This window comes from Sapajus apella, unplaced genomic scaffold (genome assembly GCF_009761245.1).
Source record: "Sapajus apella isolate SASKATOON/1434 unplaced genomic scaffold, GSC_monkey_1.0 scaffold15, whole genome shotgun sequence".
Classification (NCBI taxonomy): domain Eukaryota; kingdom Metazoa; phylum Chordata; class Mammalia; order Primates; family Cebidae; genus Sapajus; species Sapajus apella.
The window spans coordinates 25,467,211-25,487,709 of record NW_022436955.1 but is presented as its reverse complement, the minus strand read 5'-3'; the positions used below and the strand labels follow the sequence as shown (position 1 = coordinate 25,487,709).

The following is a 20,499-nucleotide window of genomic DNA, read 5'->3' as shown; positions in this document are numbered from 1 at the left end:
TTGCATAACTGCGTGTGATCTGCACTGATTCCAAAGTAAGTACTTTAACTTTTAAAAACAGGGCTAATTATAAAGTATCCACTTTATACTTTGTGTTAGTTCATATCCTGACGAGTGAATGAATTAATATGTGAAAAACAGGTTGGACAGAGCCCAGCAGAAGTGCTCATGAGTCTTTACTATTATCAGTTATTGTTCAGTACCATATCCTGTTTCAGAACCTTTTTCAGCCTTGCATCTTGAAATGTACTTGTGCATGTGACACCTGGGTTCAGTCTCTATGTTCTCATTGCCATGAGGCAATCTGAGTAAATGGCCATCCATACAAGTGAGTCAGACGTTATGACGATTGTCTACAGTGCATATGAGCCTTTCAAGTATCATTACATCTATGCAACTCTGGAACTCCCACAGTGAGAAATCCAGCAGCCATGCGTGGATACTTGCAGCCACCAGTGAAGGGCACATCAGCGTGGGCATGAACACACTTGACTCTCTTAGGTGTGAAATGGGGACACCCACCGCCTACCTCCCGGAGAGGCCCATGGGATTACTGAGCACAGAGCTTTGCAGGCAGCACATGGCACATACCCTGTTAATGGTATTAGGAGTATTTAAGGCAATCTTCCAAGAATGGAACACAGTTGTAGTTTGAGACGTTCCTTTTCTGTATTCATACAACCGTGTACATCATTCTCTTTTCCCCTCCCCGTTACCAGCCCCAGTGTCTGAAAACTCTTTATAATTTAGGAGTACCCATATTACTGGCTGACCAAACCCGAGTGGGTTGGTGTTATCTGAACTCAACACTTGCTTATAATAGAGAACTAAGTCAAAATCTCCACTGGAGAAACAGATCTGATAATATTGCTGTCATGTCAGCACAGAGACCCTGAAAGTTTTAAATTCCATGAAATTCTATGGACAGTGATTCCCTCCTTTATAAATGTTTTATTGAAGTATGTAAATCATAGTGTAAGCCTCAATGAATTTTCACAAAGCAAGCACACTGGTGTAACCAACGTCTGAACTTGAAACAAAAAAAAAGCAGAACATGGCCAGCCTTCCTGAGGCCACCTCAAGTCAGCTTCTACTGAAGATTCCCCTCCACCCAAATAACTACTATTCTGACATTTATTTGTTAATTTATTTATTTACTTATTTATTTATTTGAGATGGAGTCTTGCTCTGTCACCCAAGTTGGAGTTCAGTGGCACTATCTCAGGTTTAAGCAATTCTCCTGACTCAGCCTCCCATGTAGCTGGGATTACAGGCATAATGAAGTTATGAAATGCTTCATCCCTTAGCGTCTACTTTGGCTGGTATGAGTATAGCTATACCAATTTTTTTTTCTTTTTTTCAATTTTTCCTTTTTTTTCAATTTTTATTTTAGGTTTGGGGATACATGTGAAGGTTTGTTACATAGATAAGCACGTGTCACGGTACATACTATTATATCACCCAGATATTAAGCTCAATACCTAATAGCTATCTTTTCTGCTCCTCTCCCTTCTCTCACCCTCCCCCTCAAGTAGGCCCCAGTGTCTGCTGTTTCCTTCCTTGTGTTTATAAGTTCTTACCAGTTAGCTCCTACTTATCAGTGAGAACATACAGTGTTGTTTGGTTTTCTGTTCCTATGTTAGTTTACTAAAGACGATAGCCCAAAATGACTTGCAACATGACAACAACAACAAAAAAAGACCATTTTGGTGAGCAATTATTGTGTGTACATATCCCCATCAAAATAAAGAAGTAATGAAGGCAAAGTCCAAATACGAACTTTTTTAAAATCAGTTTTGCATGGTATATCTTTGTAAAAATCTTTTTACCTCCAATCTTGGGATGTTTCCCTGGTTGACACGCACTTGTTCTCACTGTCATGGTGGACACTGATCCTCAGGAGTTTGAGGAAAGTACATTCCTGTCCACTACAAAGTGAGTTCTGGGAGAAAGGGGTGGTATTGTCTTTGTTCTGAACCCACTCTGACCTTCTCGAGCAATTCACCCAGTGCTGCTGCTTTATGATTTACCAAAGTGGGGCCGTCTCCCATCTTTAACCAAGGCAGGAATCTCACTCTCAATTACAATGAAGCAGAAGTCACAGGACAGCACGATATAGGGTTGGGTCAGGATGTTGCCCTCTTCTTTTGCTGCACAGCAATTATGATGCCAGGTGTTATCCTCTCTGCCTCTTTGTGCTTTTCTTCAACTGCCCATTCACAGCAGTCCTGAGAGGGAGAATGTTCTGTCCCTTTTATCATTTCACTCAGGATAGAAAGAAAAGATTCATGATGACACTGAATTAGTGTACTTTTACCTTATTTGAAACACTGATGAGCCATCTTTTTTCCAATTTTTCAAAAACATATAAATGTCCACAGTAATTTTCAAACAGGAAAATTTGAAAATTTCAACATTGCATTATTATAAGAAAGAGCATCTCAACAAAAGGCACTGACACACCACTTACGTCTTCTCCCTTCTGGCAGATGAACATGCCTTTATTAGAAGGGGCACACTGACCTTGGAAATTTAGGAAATTTCCTTAGTTAGGAAATTTGGTACATGTGGCACCAGGAGGTTTCATGATCCTTCTCAGGAGGAGAGACTTTCTGACACCTCCCAATAGATTTCAGTAAAACTTGGTGCATAGCACGTGCCAATGAATGCCTTGGAATGAATGGAGGATGATTTCTTCTCCTGGGTCCTCATCTTCTCATTTTTTCTTGAATAACAGGTCCATTTACTGGGTGGATGGACCATATATCACTCCAAGGTCACTAGCAGCACCCGATGTAACTAAGAATAAATCTTGCCTCTCCTCTGCTGTGGTTTGGTTGTGTCCCCACCCAAATCTCATCTTGAATTGTAGCTCCCAAGATTCCCACATGTTGTAGGAAGAACCTAGTGGAGGATAACTGAATCATGGTGGTAGTTTCCCCCATGCTGTTGGTAGTGAGTAAGTCTCACAAGATCTGATGGTCTTATAAGGGGTTTCCCCTTTTGCTTGACTTTTATCTTTCTTCTTGCCTGCCACCATGTAAGACATCCCTTTGATCTTCCATCATCTGCTGCCATGATTGTGAGGCCTCCCAAGCTGTGTAGAACTGTGAGTTTATTGAACTTCTTTACCTTATAAATTACTCAGTCTCGGGTATGTTTTTATTAGCAGCATGACTAATACACCTTTGGAGCTCCTCACACATTTAACATCAACCCCCTACGCTTTAATTAAAAGAACCCATCAGCATGTGAGATAAAGGGCTCTGAAATCATGCAGCTTATATATGAAACCCTGACTTAGAAAGAGTGAAATTCGTTCTAGGATACAAAAGAGAGAGCTTCCTTTGACCTCTGGCTGTTCTTCAATGAGAGCTGATGCTTCTCTTGGTCTTTTCTGATGGCTACGTTGGAGCTCTAACAGAGTCATCAGAATAGCCTCAGCCAGCCATGAAAGAAGCTCTCTGGCACATGCACACATATGTTTATTGTGGCACTGTTCACAATAGCAAAGACTTGGAATCAGCCCGGATGCCCATCAATGATAGATTGGATAAAGAAAATGTGGCACATATACACTATAGAATACTATGCAGCCATAAGAAAGGATTAGTTCATGTCCTTTGCAGGGACATGGATAAAGCTAGAAACCATCATTCTCAGCAAACTGACACAAGAACAGAAAACCAAACACTCCATGTTCTCACTCATAAGTGAGTGTTGAACAATGAGAACACATGGACACAGGGAGGGGCTGGGGAACTGGCGGGAGAGAAAGCAGGGGGTGGAGGAATAGGCGAGGGAGAGCATTAGGAGAAATACCTAATGTAGATGATGGAGTGATGGATGCAGCAAACCACTATGGTGCATGTATACCTATGTAACAAACCTGCATGTTCTGCACATGTACCCCAGAACTTAAAGTATAATAAAAAGAAGTAAATAAATAAACAAATAAAAGAAGCTGTCTGGAACTACTAAACCAATGCCCTGTTGTCATTAAGGGCTGGATGGTAAGTCAGTTTCGTTTCTTACATGAATTGTCATTAGCTGGTGATGGCTCTATGGTGTACAATGCTGAAGGAGTCTAAGGCCATAACTAGGGTCAGTAGAAAAGAGTTTCCTGGTCGCTTAGCAATCGCTACCCTGGTAATTATTATGAAAAAATCAGCCAAAATTTGGAACCAAGGCAAAAAAAGAAATACGTGTAGGGTTTTTAGTATCATGTAAACAATGCCAGGACATGTAAGGACAACCTGACTCTCAGAAAATGTGACTTTGCTTTCTGTGCAACTTACATATCGTCCCAGTTCTGTAAAGGTAGCTACTAACTTGGAGAAAACTAATAGAGTGCCAATTACTTTTCAATTTTTTAAATTTTTAAGTTCTAAGATACATGTGCAGGATGTGCAGGTTTGTTACATAGGTAAATGTGTGCAATAGTGGTTTGCTGCACCTATCAACCCATCAGCTCGGTATTAAGCCCAGCATGCGTTAGCTATTTTTCCTAATGCCCTCCCTCTCCACACCCCACCTCCTGACAGGCCCCAGTATGTGTTGTTCCCTCCCTGCGTCCATGTGTTCTCATTGTTCAGCTCCCATTCATAAGTGAGAACATGTGGTGTTTGGTTTTCCGGTCCTTTGTTAGTTTGCTGAGGGTAATGGAGTGCCTGTTACTTTTATCCAGTAGAGATGCAAATAATTTCTGACCAGGATAGAGCCTAACCCCAGATGACGATTACATTGCTTCACAGAAGTTAAATCTTTTCTGTAGTTTTATATCTAATTTAGCAATCTAATTCTAGCATTATTTTTTAAAGGACGCTCTATTTTATATATCAACTTCTCATTTCCTCTCCGAGGCCAGCTTTGCCGTCCTGCTTGTTCTCTCATTAATAAGTTAAATGAAACTTGGATGTATGTTCATTGTTTATTGGTATAAGATTTTATCATTTTTTGAAAATTATTTCTTGACCCTGCGGAAGAAGGAGGGAGGAAACATGAAAGTCATGAGTTTTCCCTTCCTGGCCTGGGGTCCAGTGGAAGAGAGGGGTCTAAGGATGTGGCATACACAGGCTTGACCTGTGTGCCTCATCCCAGGCCCTCCATGCCAGGGACCCAACCCTGCAGGAAGAAATGCTTGTGTGTGATCAGTGCATGCTTGGACCACCCAGTTATCTACTGATCAGAAAGATCATGTTGCCTTTCAGAATCATTTAGTGACCTGATGAAACTCTACCAGCATTATATAAGGAAATGATATATTGCTTCAAGCCCAGCTCAAAGAAGTAAGCTTAAATAAAACTTTGCATAGTCCAAAGCCTTCTCCACATCGCAACCTCTTCCCTAATGCTTTCCACTCATGTTTTAGTTTTTCTCCCACCATTACTAGAGCACCCTATAATTAACCATATGAATAACAATGTATTGTGTGCCTTCTAGAGCCAAATAAGTTCTAAGTATTTAATATGGATTAACTTATTTAAGATTATAATCGTTCCATGAGGCCGCTACTATTAATAATCATTCTCTTGGCCGGGTGTGGTGGCTCATACCTGTAATTCCAGCACTTTGGGAGGCCAAGGCAGGCAGATCCCTTGAGGTCAGGAGTTCGAGACCACCCTGGCCAACATGGTGAAACTCCATCTCTGTTAAAAATACAAAAATTAGCTGGGTGTGGTGGCAGGCACCTGTAATCCCAGCTACTCCGGAGGCTGAGGTGAGAGAATCACTTGAACCTGGGATGGGGAGGCTGCAGTGAGCCAAGATCATGACACTGCACTCCAGCCTGTGTGACAGAGCAAGACTCCATCTCAAAAAAAAAAGAAAAAAAATCATCATCATCATCATCATTATCCTCTCCACTTTATAAATGACGGTTCTAAGGCACTAGGAAAGAATCAAATAAGATCCTCAAGGTCTCATAGCTCATCAGTGGCAGAACTGTGACCTGAACCCAGGAAGCTGACTTCAAAAAGAAATTTTGCATAATTGTATAATTGCATAATTCCTGCTTTTTAAAAACTGAAGTTGAACGAGTTCGGATTAAAAGTTTTGCTCAACTCCACTATGTCCTAGGTGTGTGACTTTGGATAAGTTAACTTTCTAAGTCTGTTCCATTTTCTAAAAATTGAGATGAGAATAGTACCTACTTCACAGAGTCATTGTAAGGATTGCATTGGTACATCCAAGTACCGTTGCCCGTTATTCGCAGTTTCAGTTTCTGTGCTTTCAGGTACCTGAGGTCTACCATGGTCTGAAAGTATTAAATGGAACAGTCCAGAAATAAACAATTCTTAAGTTTTAAATTGCATCCTATTCTGAGGAGTATAATGAAGTCTGACTCCGTTCTACCCTGCCCTGCGCAGGGGGGATTCATCCCTCTGTCTAGTATTTTCACCCTGTCGACGCGCCCCACCCACTAGTCCCTTAGTATCATCTCACGGATGAGATCAATGCTTGCTGTGCTGCAGAGCTTGTGTTCAAAACACCCCCTATTTTATTAACAATGGCCCCAGCACGTAACAATAAGCAAGAGTGGTGTTGTGGGCAATTCGGACGCGCCGCAGAGAAGCGGTGAAGTGCTTCCTCTGTGTAAAAAAATGAAAGTTCTCAATAAGGAAAGAACAAAATGGTGCACCGAGGTTGTTGAGAGAACAAACATTCTGTTTGTGAAATGGTGAAGAAGGAAAAAGAAACTCGTGATAGTTTTGCTGTTGCACCTCCAACTTCAAAAAGTGTCTAGAGGTTCTGTACTACTGCCTGTTTCAGGCATTCACTGGGAGTATGGAACATACTCCCCATGGATAAGGGGGGATGACTGTGAAATTGCTCAACAGAGTTCCTGGCATGTAGAAAGTCATCAGTGATTGTTATCTTCAAAAATAAAAAAAACAGGCAGTAGGGATTTTTATCAGGAGGGATAGGAACTGTAAGCCTCATTGTTTGTTCATATTAGGTTGGTGAAAAAGTAATTGCAGTTTTAGCCATTAAAAAAAAAAAGTAATGGCCAAAACCACAGTAAATTTTGCACCAACTTGATAAGAGATTCCCCCGTGACCTAGTGGGCGGGAGAAGCATCAGCCAGCCAACAGTAAAAGGCCCCATTTGGATTAGGCTGTTCCTGAAGTCCTGGGTACAGATTCAGAGCCATGTCTGCCTTCTCACCATCTGGCCTCAACCTGGAAAGGACACACCAAAGTGACATGGTCTTCATTCAGATACAAAAGAAGAAAAGTATGACTACTACTACCACGTTCATGGAGCCCTTATTAAATGCCAGGCACTGGCTGAACCCTTAGTATTATCATCATAGTTAAACCTCACAATCACTTTATGAGATTATCATTACCACTGCCTCTGTTTTTAGAGTTAAAAAAAAAAAAAAAAAAGAAGAAGAAGAAGCCTTAAGATGCAGTGAAGTTGAGCAGCTTGCTTGCTTAAGGTCACCCAGCTGTTAGACAGCAAGCCCGAGATTTGAACCCAAGTCTTTGTGTCTTATTCAGTTCATGCTTCTGTAACAAATTACCCTAGACTGAGCGGCTTGAAAGACAAACACTTATTTCTTACACTTCTGGAACCTGGAATTCTGAGATCAAGGTGCCGGCAGACCCAGTGTGCATTGAGAGCCCACTTCTTCGTTTGCAGACGGCCATCTTCCTGTCGGGTCCTCACAAGGTGAAGGGAAAAATGCAGGCTCTGCCTGTCTTCTCTTGTGACAGCACTAACCTCATCCCAACGACTGCATCCTCACAACTAATCACCTCCCGATGGCCCCACCTCCTAATACCATCACATTGAGGGTGAGGATTTTGACACGTGGATTTAGGGGGGATACATTCAGACCATAACAGCATGTGACTCCAAAATGCCCATGGCGTACTGCCTTGTTGATCTGCCACCAAGAATGTGACGTTTGGAGCAATATTAACCAGGATTCAAAACACAAACACAAGAACAGAATTCATCTAGTACACTTGGGGCCTGGGGAAGGGTAAGTAGTTCCTTGACCTGAAAATAAGGAGAGCTGCCTTGGGTTCCCACAAGTTCTGTTAACACAGCGCCCTAACCCACCTCATCCCCAGCAGATGGAACAGAGTCCTGGCCAGAGAGCGGGGAGGGAAGGGAAACTGGGAGGGTGCACAAGGGGAAATGCAGGTGCCATTGCTGTCACACGCAGGGCCTTTTAGAGAGTGAGCCCTTCTGGGAGCCATTCATCCTGAGGACCCGTGTAGACATGGGGCTGAGTGTTAGCACTAAGCGTTTGAAAACACTGTGCTGATGACCAAAACGATAATGATGCTGCTGATATATTTGAGAATGCTGTGTTTGCAAGTAACGTGAACCGAATTCTGTCTTTTACCAAAAGAAGAGTATTTTTTAATGTATATATGATTCGCATCATCAAGGCAAGCTTCGAGGACGGAGCTTAAAAAGTTGGATTGGGGGAAGCCAAGTGTCTTTAAAGGACCAAGAAATGGGAGACACACCTTCTATTTGTGGGAGACTGTCAGCCTCAGCCTTCATGTGGACATTCCATTCCCTAAAAGGGTCATATGTTTGTTCATATTTCCAAGTCCTAGAGACAAAATACTGGCAGAGGCAGGATGTAGACCTTGTGCCTTCTATGGTTGGATGAAAATTGCTGCTTCCCATCAATATCTCACATCTGAGCAATGACCCCCAAGTAGGAAAGTAAGTCGATGCTGCATGGCCACACCCTCTCCAAATTACCCAGCATTGCCATGGCCTAGCTCTCATATAATTTTCAGACTTATTTTGCAACTCACCTTGGATTTTTCAGACCTATTTTTCAGACCTATTTCAGACCTCATATAATTTTCAGACCTATTTTGCAACTCAACATGGAAGTGTGTGCTTTTTGTTTGTCAATGTAAATTTCTTGCCTGAACATTTAAGCCTTGCCAACATAAACCCTACCCAGACCAAGAAACAACATGTTTCTATTTAGGACCTTCTCTATGTGGAATTAGTTCATATCTGACAATCAGGAGAGAGAGCACAGGGCAATGCCAAAGAGAGGGGTGATGTTGTGTCCAGCAGTGAATCATTACCTGTAATCAAAATAGGAGAAGGAATGGAAAATGGACCTAAACAAAATATCTGTGTAATAAAATTATCTGGGCAATTACCTGGTAGCCAGAACATCTTCACACAGATGGAACTACCTGAGAGGAACAAATAATTCACAACAAATCCTTTGAGTTTATTTGCTGATCATCCTGATTCCCATGGTAGACTGGGAGTCTCACTTTAGTCATCAATATATTTTGCAATATGTAAATAAGTTTTACTGTCTTACTGTGCTAGACACAATGTACCTTATGCTGTTAACTTAGCCAAGCATGAGCCCAATTATCTAAGATTGCCAGTAGTCAGCTAAAATCTTTCATTTCCACCTTGAGGCTCAGTAAGGATCTTGTTTCATCTTGCTCCAGAGAGACTGTGATCATAGACTTTGGGGATGAGACCCCTAAGTAAATTTTAACAGAAAAGTTGCTTTTCAATGGGAGAGGGCCACTAAATGGTAAAATCACCCACCCTAACCACTTTCTCTCTTTTCATGCTTAGTCTTGTCACTTTCTTTCTCCCCTAGAACATTGAAACATTGCCCATTTTCTCTGTTAAGCATTATCTTATTCCTCATTCTTTACTAAATCTGTTTCGACAGTGTATATTTGCCAGAATTAATTTTGTTGCCAAAAAAATAGAAGTTCAGCTTGAAATAGTTCAAAGAAAATGTATTGGTTCACACAATTCGGAAATCAATCCAAAGGGTAGGTCTGCAGGTATGGCTATATTGAGGGGTTCAAACTATGTCATTAGACCTGGATTTTTCCTCATTGTTCTGCTCCATTTTCCTCTGTCCTGGCTTCATTCTCTAACAGACTCTCTGTTCTTGGTGGGCTCTAGAAGCTTCAGTTGTTACCATGGACATTATAGTTCAGCAGCTGTTCATTTCTCCCAGTGCCTATTAATAATCCTCCCACCAAAAATCTTTGGCCCTTCCTGGGTGACATGCCTACCATGAACTAATCACTGGAGCCAAGGATATAGGATGGTTGGTCACCCTGGTTACACCCTGTGGTGGTGGTGGTGGTGAATGACAGTCTCACTAAAATCCCAAAAAGAAGAAAGGCAGGGAAGACAAGAGAGTAAGCAAATTCACCCTGCAAACATATTGGGGTCTGCCTATCATGAGCTTTCACCTCTGTCCCAATCTCTCTCTACCTTTTGCTTCTATTTCTTGATGTGGAATTCTGAGCTGGGTATTGTATTGGGACTCAGAAACACCCACCTAGTTCTGCCATGTCCACCTGTGATCTTGGAGATCTCAGGGGGAGATATTGGCCTACAAATCAGTAGAGAAACACTTTATTTTGAGCCCATCCAGAGCAGATGTGTTCAGGAGTCCTAAACCTCTGAGTGGAGCATTGTATGTAGGCTGGTCTAAGGACTTTTCTAGGCAGGAATTACAACCACCTCATCAGAGCTGTTTGCATAGAATTTCTCTTTCTCAGAATTACATCATCCAGAATGGCATTCCAGAACATGGTCTTTATCCCTAGTGTAATGAAACTGATAAAATTTAATGTTCTATTCCAATGATATAATAGGATTTATTTGTAGGCCTTGTATCTGCTCCCCATGTAATAAATCATATTTTCACTGGATGCTTTTCCTAACTCCTCCCTCTTATCCTGGGTCTGCTGTGAGAATGGTCCATTTTTCTGCTGACATCATTGAGAAAACAGAGAAAGGGAAGAGGAAAAGAGGGGTGGATGGGGTTTTGCGGTTGATGCCATATAGCCAGGTGTTAAAGGCACCTTGCATCCTACCCTTGAGCAGGACAGCAGGACTGGGGAAGGGGAAATTCTTTTAGCCAGGAGTCCTGTTGTTGAACCACCATTTCATCATGCCTCCCCCCAGGAATACAACGAATTATGCATGTATGGAGGGCTTCACTCTGCCCTTGGCTCTCACTGGTTTCAGGGACATCGATTACTGTATAGATATGGCAAGGCATGGAGGTATTTTTATGTAACACTTGTCTATTTGTTTTCTGAGAAACTGTATGCATTGCTCTAAAGTTAAATAGATTGGAACCTTTATTAATGCTTTTAGGCGATCTTGTCTCTTCTAGTTTAAAACAGATAAATTTGAAGCTAAATTCAAGATTCTCTTCCCTTCCCCTTCTCTTTTCTTTGCTCTTTTCCTCGGGATCTAGATGGCTAGGGGCTGGTGTGTTTTCCTGGCATTTGGGAAAAGAGAATTTGTCTCATCTTCCAGTTGGGATTTATCATCCTCACTTTGGTCCCAGCTCAAGTCTGCCCACCCCACACCTCTTCTACAGTGTTCCCCGACCCACATGCAGGTGCCCTGATTCTTCCAAGCTCTGTTCCCTACTCTCCTGAGGAGCTCCAGTGACTTTTCCAAGATGTCCTCACTCCCACCCAAAGCCAAAGGAGTCATGATGGGTACTAAGGTCTGAATGTTTGTGTCCCAACAAAATGAATATGTTAAAACCTAATCCTCAGTGCAGTGGAATTAAGAGGTGGGGCCTCTGGGAGGTTCTGCCTTCATCAGTGGTCTAAGAGATCCCAGAGAGATCCTTCACCTGTTCCACCATCTAAGAGTACAAGGAGAAGATGAAAGTCTATGAACCAGGAAGCAGGCCCTTACGAAACACCAAATCTGCCAGCACCTTGATCTTGGACTCCCTGAAAATGGTGAGAAACAAATCTCTTGTTTGAAGCGATCCTGCTGATGGTGTTTTATTACAGCAGCCCAAATGGACTCTGTCAGTGAAGGTGGCATGAGAGGTTGTCAATCTTTCTCTGGCTAAATAGGCCACCTTGTGGTTTATTTTGCTCCCAGTTAAATCCAAAATCATATGGAAGCCCTTCTTAGGGGAACCCAATATAAGCCTCTCTGATATGCAGTTCTCAGATCCATGGAGGTCTCTATTTGGCACCTTCTCCTGATGGCTCAGAGTTTTCAAACCTTGGGAAGCTGTAGAGGAGAATAGATCCCACACTCTCGTATCAGTTCTCTTGATGTTTCTCACTGTCTTCAAAGAGTCTTCCCCACTTCTTCTGTAGCCTGAGCACACACCCCACTGCCTGGTCACTCCATGGCTTGGAGGAAAGATTCTCACATGTGGGTGTGTGTCACCAGGAGAGCTCATTACAACACAGGTTGCTGGCTCCCACCCTGTCTCTGATTCAATAGCTGTGCTCCTTAGGACAACGGTCTTTGATATGAGTTGGGTCTACATCCTCAACCATATTTTATGTCAAATTGTGATCTCCAATGTTGGAGGAGGGGCCTGGTAGGAGGTGATTGGATTATGGGAGTGCATGTCCTCTTTGGTGCTGTTCTAGTGATAGTGAGTGAGTTATTGTGAGATCTGGTTGTTTAAAGAGAGTGTAGCGCCTCCACACCGCTCTCTCTTCCTCCTGCTCGGGCCATGTGAAGATATGCCTGCTTCCTCTTTACCTTCCGCCAAGATTGTAAGTTTCCTGAGGCCTTCCTATCCATGCTTCCTGTACAGCCTGTGAAACTGTGAGCCAATGAAACCTCTTTCCTCTTTTCTTTATAAGTTACTTGGACTCAGGTATTTCTTTATAGCAGTGTGAAAATGGACTAATACAGCCCTTAATGACAATGGTGCATGAATCCTCAAAACCTGTGAATATGTTATCTTACATGGCAAAAAGGACTTTGCAGTTGTGATTAAATTAAGGATCTTGAGATCGAGAGATTCCCCTGGACTATCTGGGTAGGCTCAATATAATCAGGAAGGCCTTATGAGGGGAAGGCAGGAGGGTCCATCAGAGAAGATGTGACAATGGAAGAGGAGATTGGAGTGGTGCTGCCATAGCAAAGGAATGCAGGCCTTTGGATGCTGGAAAAGGCAACAGATGGATTCTCTCCTGGAGTTTCCAGAATGAACACAGCTCTGCTGACCACTTGATTCTAGCATTGTAAGACCCTTTTCAGAATTCTGACCTCCAGAACTGTAAGGTCATATACTTTTATGCTGCTTTGAACTGCTACATATGTGGTAATTTGTTACAGCAGCCATAGGAACATAATACAGAATTGGGGTGTCTTCTGAGAATCTGCATTTCTAATACAGTCTTGGGCAATGCTAATGCTTCAGGTCCAGGGATCACTCTTTGAGGATCGTTGGCTTTTAGGGAAGCACACTATCCTCAGAGCTCTCCCAAACTTTGGACTAGAAGCTTAACAAGTTGCTTGTTCTCCGAACAACACTGGAGTCATGCAAATAGAAGTGTTGGCTTCAACAACACTTATCCCCAGAAAGTGCCTATTAGGGAAATCAACACTTAGACTAATTTTTTTTCTTTCCATTCTGCTCTGAAGCAATGGCGGAGAGCCACTGGGCTGTCAGTATGACTACCATTAAAAATATATCATGTTAGTATTTTATAAGTATTTATCTTACTATATGGCTATTTTTTATTTTATCTGGGAGAAAACTGCAGAGCACTGTCATAGTATATTTTGTCATGAAATTACCAAGGAAAATAGAAAAAGGGCCTCCACATTATGGAAAGGAAACGGAACAGAGAGTTTCGCAGTGAGCAAGGTGTTCTCGTTTTCTTTATGCACCCTCTGCTCACCAACTCCTTCCCTTTTGTCACACCCAACTGACCTTGGTCATACCTCTGTAATCATTTGACATTGCTCCCTTCCACTAAGCTCTTCCAGGTGATAATACTGGCTTTTCCATCCCAGTATGCTCAGATGGGGGAAACGTGGTAACAGTGGTGGTTACTGTGGATGCTAAACCAGTCCACATTCCCTGGATCTGCCAAGAAGTCTCGAGGGTTCTGTTTGAGATGGGAGACTTCATCTATCATCTCCAGAGCTCCTGGTAAAGGAAAAAAGAGGAAAGAAGAGAACGAAGCTCTGATCATTTACAGTGAATCCCATACCTTGGTTGTAGTAGTTACGGAATATCAATGCACAGTGAGGAAGACTTTGAGGATCCACTGGACTGCTGCCCTTGACATTTCTGCCTCCTCGTTCCCTTCCCTCTCTCTTTCTCTTCATCCCTTCTTTCTCTTACTCTTCTCTTGGCAGGCAGTGGAGTCCAACCCAGGATTTGAATTCTGGCTCTGCCTTTTGCTAGTGTGTGACAAGAAACCTCTCTGATTATATTAAGTAGGGTCAAAGATACCTACTTCAATTCTCTAATGAGAACTAGATGAAGGAATATCTGTAATGTATCTGTTGCATAGTAGGGACTCAATTAACGCTCTCCATGAGGCTGTTGCTAACCTCCAGCCTTCTCACTACAAAGTAGTATTCAATCAAAACATTTCAAAGAGAATGCAGAGTAGGAAAAAACTTTAATGAGAAACCCACAGTTTTCTTTTCATTCCAAGACTATGACATTCCTACTGCTTTAAGTTCTTCCACAGCCTAGGTGGCCTTCTTATAGTTAGGCATGCTTAGAGCTCTGGGCATGGGCCCGTTTTTGCCAGCATTTCTTTCAATAAGGTAATCATATATGCCAGCAGGCAAAAAGGAAGCAAAACAGAGCCACATGTAAGCGGCTTTCCCCGGTGTGTAAAAGGTAAAGGGGCTCTTCGCGGAGATAGCATGCTGGATGTCCCGCAGCACTGGAGAGAAGTCTGTGCTGGCCCTCGAGTTGATGAGTTGGAGGAAATTCCGCTGTGCTAGTATGTAGTCCTGGCCGTAGTCTTCCTGTACCTCATGGGGGAGTTGCTCCAGAATGTTCTTCTCCAGCTTTTCCCACTTGTCACTTGAGCCTGCAATACCTGGGACAAAAGGAAAGAGTCAGGTCCTGGGAAGGCCAAGTAAGTCAGGGAGCAGGTGCTCATCTCTGTTGGGAAGCACGGGCCTTTGTAAATGTCTTTTATTTGTATATATGTGTGTATGTATTTATTTATTTATTTTTGTGAGACAGAGTCTTGGTCTGTCACCCAGGCTGGGGTGCAGTGATGCGCTCTCAGCTCAGTGCAACCTCTGCCTCCAAAGTTCAAGCGATTCTCCTGCCTCAGCCTCCCGAGTAGTGGGGATTACAGGCAATCACCACTATGCCTGGCTGACTTTTGTATTTTTAGTAGAGATGGAGTTTCACCATATTGGTCAGGCTAGTCTCGAACTCCTTAACTCAAATGATCTCCCTGCCTTGGCCTCCCAAAATACTGGGATTATAGGCATGAAACCACTGCACCTGGCCTGCAAATGCCTTTTAAAATATATGCTTTATAATGGCATTTATTATCATTTCTAACCCCTCATACAGAAAAGTGCACACGTGATTGGATTTTTCCAAACTGATAGCCCATGTGAACAGAAAATAGATCAAGGAACAAAACAGGGCTGGGCACAGTGGTTCATACCTGTAATGTCAGCACTTTGGGAGGCCCAGGAAGGAGGATCACTTGAGCCTAGGAGTTCAAAATCAGCCTGGGCAACAGACATAGTGAGATCCCATCTCTAAAATATATATATATATATATGCATATACGCAGAAAGTTAGCTGGAAACAATGGTGCTCACCTATAGTCCCAACTATTCACAGACTGAGGTGGGAGGACCCCTTGAGCCTACCAGTTGGAGGATACAGTGAGCTATTATATGATTGCACCACTGCACTCTAGCCTGGACAACAGAGCTAGACTCCAATTTTAAGAAAAGAAAAAGGAAAAAAAAAAATCAGAACAGGACCAGCCTTTAAAGTCTCTCCTCTCAGCCCACTTCTCAGTACCACTGTCCTGATGAGCAGGATAGATTCATTTTGCCTGGTTTTGAACATTGTATAAACGGAATTGTATGCATAGTACTCATTCTTTTGCATCAGCTTCTTTATTCAACATTTTGTTTGTGAGAGTCATCCATGGATTGTGTGTTCATTCTCCTTTTGGCATAGTATTCTATTGTGTAAATATGCCATGAATTATTTGTCCACTATACTGTGATGGGCACTGGCTTGTTTTCAACTGGGCTTTTACAAATGCTGCTGCCACAAACACTGATGTATTTGGGTGACTATCACACATGTAATATATTATGTAATGTCTATAATATATATTCTATATAATATAGTATATATACATTCATATGAACATACATATTTTTTTTTAATATAGAAGTAATGCCTACCTCTATATTTAAAATTCGATTCAGGATTTTAGGCTGGGCATTGTGGCACATGCCTTTAATCCCAGCACTTTGGGAGACCCATGTGCATGGATCACTTGAGGTCAGGAGTTCAAGACCAGCCTGGCCAACATGACAAAACCCTATCTCTACTAAAAAATACAAAAGTTAGCTGGGCATGGTGATGGGTACCTGTAATCCCAGGTACTTGGGAGGCTGAGGCAAGAAGAATTGCTTGAACCCGGGGGGCAGAGGTTTCAGTGAGCTGAGTTTGCACCACTGCACTCCAGCCTGGGTGACAGAGCAAGACTCCATCTCAAAAAGAGTAAAAATAAAAATACAGGATTTTAAATATTTAATCTATTTAATAGATATATTTTTCATTTATGTTTGAAAAATAGATATGAAATGTAATTTTAATATAATTTACACATATATTTAAATTTAATATACACATTGTATACAATTAAGTATAAATATATTTTTAAAATAAAGGCAATACCTACTTATTATATAAAATTAAATATTATATATTTACTTTAACATATAGCAGCTGTGCCTGCTTGCTACATAAAGTGAATAATAAGGAGATGTGCATATTTTTAAAATTAATCTCTGCTAAGGTAACAGTTTTGTGTTCTCTTCTACATTACCTCCTTGTTCATACAAACGTACATACACATAGAAAGAATTTTCTTTAATTTTTTTTTGACCAGGAAATAACAAAAACAAGAAGGATTATGCTATAATATTTCTATTTTCCGTGAAGTTTTTTTTGGCTAAGTAATAAATCACAGACCTCCCTTCTTGTCAATGTCTCTAGATTAAACCAAAGCAACAGAATTTCCCATCAAACAGCTTTTAGCCAACCACTTCCCTAGCCAGTGACCTTCCAGTTTTTCCTATAGGTTTCAGCGTTACAGGCACTGCTGCCGTAAATAGACTTTCACAACCTATTTGTTTGTTCTTTGCTTTAATTCTGTAGGCAAGAGTCCTCAAAGTGCCGCCTGGTCAAAGGCACATTCATTCTGAATTTTGTTAGTTACTGCCAGATGACTCTCCAGAAAGGTTACAGTCTCCCACGCTCCCTCCTGCAAAGTGCTTGGTTGCTCAGATAGCTGTGGGGATGAGCCCTTGCTAGCCTGGGTGACTGCTGGGTATCAGGACTACAGAGAAGGAGGGGTGCTCCCTTGGAAATGTAGGCCAGTGAAATCCAATTATAGTCATGAAAATGCAAACAAAATTTCAATTGCTCCTTTCTTTTCAGGAAGGCACATACCATGCTTAAAGAAATGATTATCCTGACAATTACTCTGGAGGCTTCTAGGTCCTGAAAAACATGTTTGCAGGAGCTACTATTCCTCCTGCTACCTCTCCCCTGTCCCTGCCTTCACAGGCTGGGGGTTCCTTTTCCTTTCTACCTCTTCATTCTTTAAACACCTCATGGACTTTCTGGCCACTCTTGTGGGTACCCTAACCAGCGTCCCCAAAGCTTTCTTTGTGAGTGACATAGGTATCAGTCTTTTGTCATCAGTCCATCATGATCTGCCACTTTTGACACAATCGTCCCACCCATCCATTCCGTGCCACTTCGGTGCTACACACAATGAAGTTATTGATATGACCTGGATCGAAATCCCATCTCTGCCTCCTATCAGCTCTATGGCTCTGCAACTTCCTTAACTTTGCTGAGCCCCCGCCCCCGTTCTCACTACAAGATGGGACTATTATGACGCCTACTTCATAGGTGGGGATTAAGAGAGATCATGCACATAAAGCACTTAAAATATGCTAAGCATGTAGTATTACTTAGCTACCTTTATTGCAGGCCAAAAAAATCGGGAATGTCTCTTAGAATGTCTTCAGAAGCTCCTTGTCTGTGTCCCTAAAGATTCCTTTTCTTGGCCAGGCACGGTGGCTCACACCTGTAATCCCAGCACTGGAGGCCGAGGTGGGCAGATCATGAGGACAGGAGATCTAAACCATCCTGGCTAACACGGTGAACCACTGTCTCTACTAAAAATACAAAAAAAAGTTAGCCGGGCATGGTGGCACATGCCGGTAGTCCCGGCTACTCAGGAGGCTGAGACAGGAGAATTGCATGAACCTGGGAGGTGGAGGTTGCAGTGAGCTGAGATCATGCCACTGCACTCCAGCCTGGGCGACAGAACAAGACTCCATCTCCAAAGAAAAAAAAAAAAAGATTTCTTTTCTTGCCCCCACCTTCAAATATAAGTATGTCATTCTCCAAACATGAGTTCTCTGCCTTCTGCTCTTGGGCTTCTTGCCTTCAGAGTGCTCATCAAATAGCTTTAAACTGGGGGCAGCCTGATATAAAAGGAAGAACCCAGGCACTGCATCTTAGGATCTGATCTCAAATTTCCAACCATCGTGGTGTACATGGTGTCCCAGATCCCCACCCTAGGGCATGTTATGCACCCCAGCGCAGCACTATCGCCTGGAGAATAATGTGAAACCTGCTCCTCTAAGTTGTGGTGATTGGAGTATACATAGAAAGCGTGGAGGTATAAATCAGAGCACTGTTTTAGAAAACAGATTGGTATGATTCAGTAAAGCTGAAGACAGGAAAACTCTATGATCTAGTTATTTTTGCAGAGGCATTCCAACCAGAGTAACTCCACTCTGAACAGGAGCTGGGTAAAATGAAAATGAGACCTTCTGGGCTGCATTCCCAGGATCTTAGGCATTCTTAATCACAGAATTAGACAGGAGGTTGGCAGGATTGGTATCACAAGATACAAGTCATAATAACCCTGCTGATAAAACAGGATGCAGTAAAGAAGCCGTCAAAACCCACCAAAATCAAGATGGCAACAACAGTGATCTCTGGTCATCCTCACTGTTCGTTATATGCTACTTATAATGCATTAGCATGCTAAAAGACACTCCCACCAGCACCATGGCAGTTTACAAATGCTGTGACAACATCTAGAAGTTACTCTGTATTGCCTAAAAGGAGGAGGAACCCACAGTTTTGAGTCATCCCTCCCACTTTCCCCGAAAACTCATGAATAATCCACTCCACCCTTGTCTAGAATATAATCAAGAAATAAATATAAGTATACTCAGTCAAGCAGTCCACGCTGTTGCTCTGCCTAAGAAGCAGCCATTCTTTTATTGCTTTACTTTCTTAATAAACTTGCTTTCAAGGCCAGGCGCAGTAGCTCACACCTGTAATCCCAGCACTTTGGGAGGCCAAGGCAGGCAGATCACAAGGTCAAGAGATCGAGACTATCTGAGTCAACATGATGAAACCCCATCTCTATTAAAAATACAAAAATTAGTTGGGCATGGTGGCGCGCCCCTGCAGTCCCAGCTACTCGGGAGGCTGAGACAGGAGAATTGAAGTCGGGAGGTGGAGGTTGCAGTGAGCCTAGATCATGCCACTGCACTCTGTCTCAAAAAATATGTATATATATAAATAAAAACTTGCTTTCATTTTACTCTGTGGACTCACCCCAAATTCTTTCTCATGCAAGATCCAAAAACCCTCTCTTGGGGTCAGGATCAGGACTCTTTCTGGTAACCATTTCACTCTGGAACTTGTGTCATAGGAAAATCAAGCACACAAAAACCAAAGTACATGTACTAGAAAGTTCATAGCTGCATTGTTCACACATGTTCAAACTAGAAGGGACTGAAACATCCCATCAACAGTAGAAAAATTGTAGCATATCCACAAAATACTACACAGAAATGAAATGAGTGGACTACAGCTACACACAATGTAGATAAATTGTCAAATCAGAATGTTGAGTGAAAGAGGCCAGACACAAAAGGATACATACTTATTGATTCCATTCAAAGTGCAAAAGCAGTTAAAGTCAAATGCCATTGATTGGGATGGATGTAACACTACGAAGAAAAGCAAATGAATGATCATTACAAAAAGTAAGAGGTGTCCCTATTGGGAGGTTGAGAGGGCTGTGATGGTAGAGGTTCATATAGGGGCTTCTGGGTGTTGGTAATGTTTTATGTTTTGATCTGGGTGTTAAGTACAAGAGTGTTTAAAATAATTTGTTGAACTATGTGTGTATAATACTTTTTTCTGTATATATATTTCCCGATTTTAAAAAATAAGATCAACATCAGTAAAGAATGTATGGAAAGTGGGGAGCCCATTGCCTGGTAAGAACAGCTTCCCAGAAATATTATGCATAGCAATTATACTGACTCTCCAAAACCATAATTTAACTGCAGGGTTGCTCTCTTGTCCAAATAGAATTTTATATCTGTGTGTTGGAATTCTCTTGGGGCTGTGTCACTAAACCTTCAATCCACCTGCCAGGTTCACCT

General features: G+C 42.1%; 1 protein-coding gene and 2 long non-coding RNA genes across 3 annotated transcripts in view; 2 read left to right on the top strand and 1 right to left on the bottom strand.

Annotated features, from left to right (window-relative positions):
- LOC116555363 overlaps window positions 1–20,499 on the top strand; it is a 785,279-nt gene that overhangs the window by 575,496 nt on the left and 189,284 nt on the right. The gene's annotated exons all lie outside the window — the stretch shown is intronic.
- LOC116555368 lies at window positions 3,027–12,678 on the top strand. The gene is made up of 2 exons (XR_004270504.1): window positions 3,027–3,154; window positions 12,638–12,678. It is a non-coding gene; the product is annotated as an uncharacterized LOC116555368 (long non-coding RNA).
- HSD17B2 (hydroxysteroid 17-beta dehydrogenase 2) overlaps window positions 14,384–20,499 on the bottom strand; it is a 63,332-nt gene continuing 57,216 nt past the window's right edge. The window contains exon 5 of the mRNA XM_032283889.1: window positions 14,384–14,834. Coding sequence (XP_032139780.1) covers window positions 14,476–14,834 — 359 coding nt within the window. The 3' untranslated portion in view covers window positions 14,384–14,475. The remainder of the gene's footprint in view (window positions 14,835–20,499) is intronic.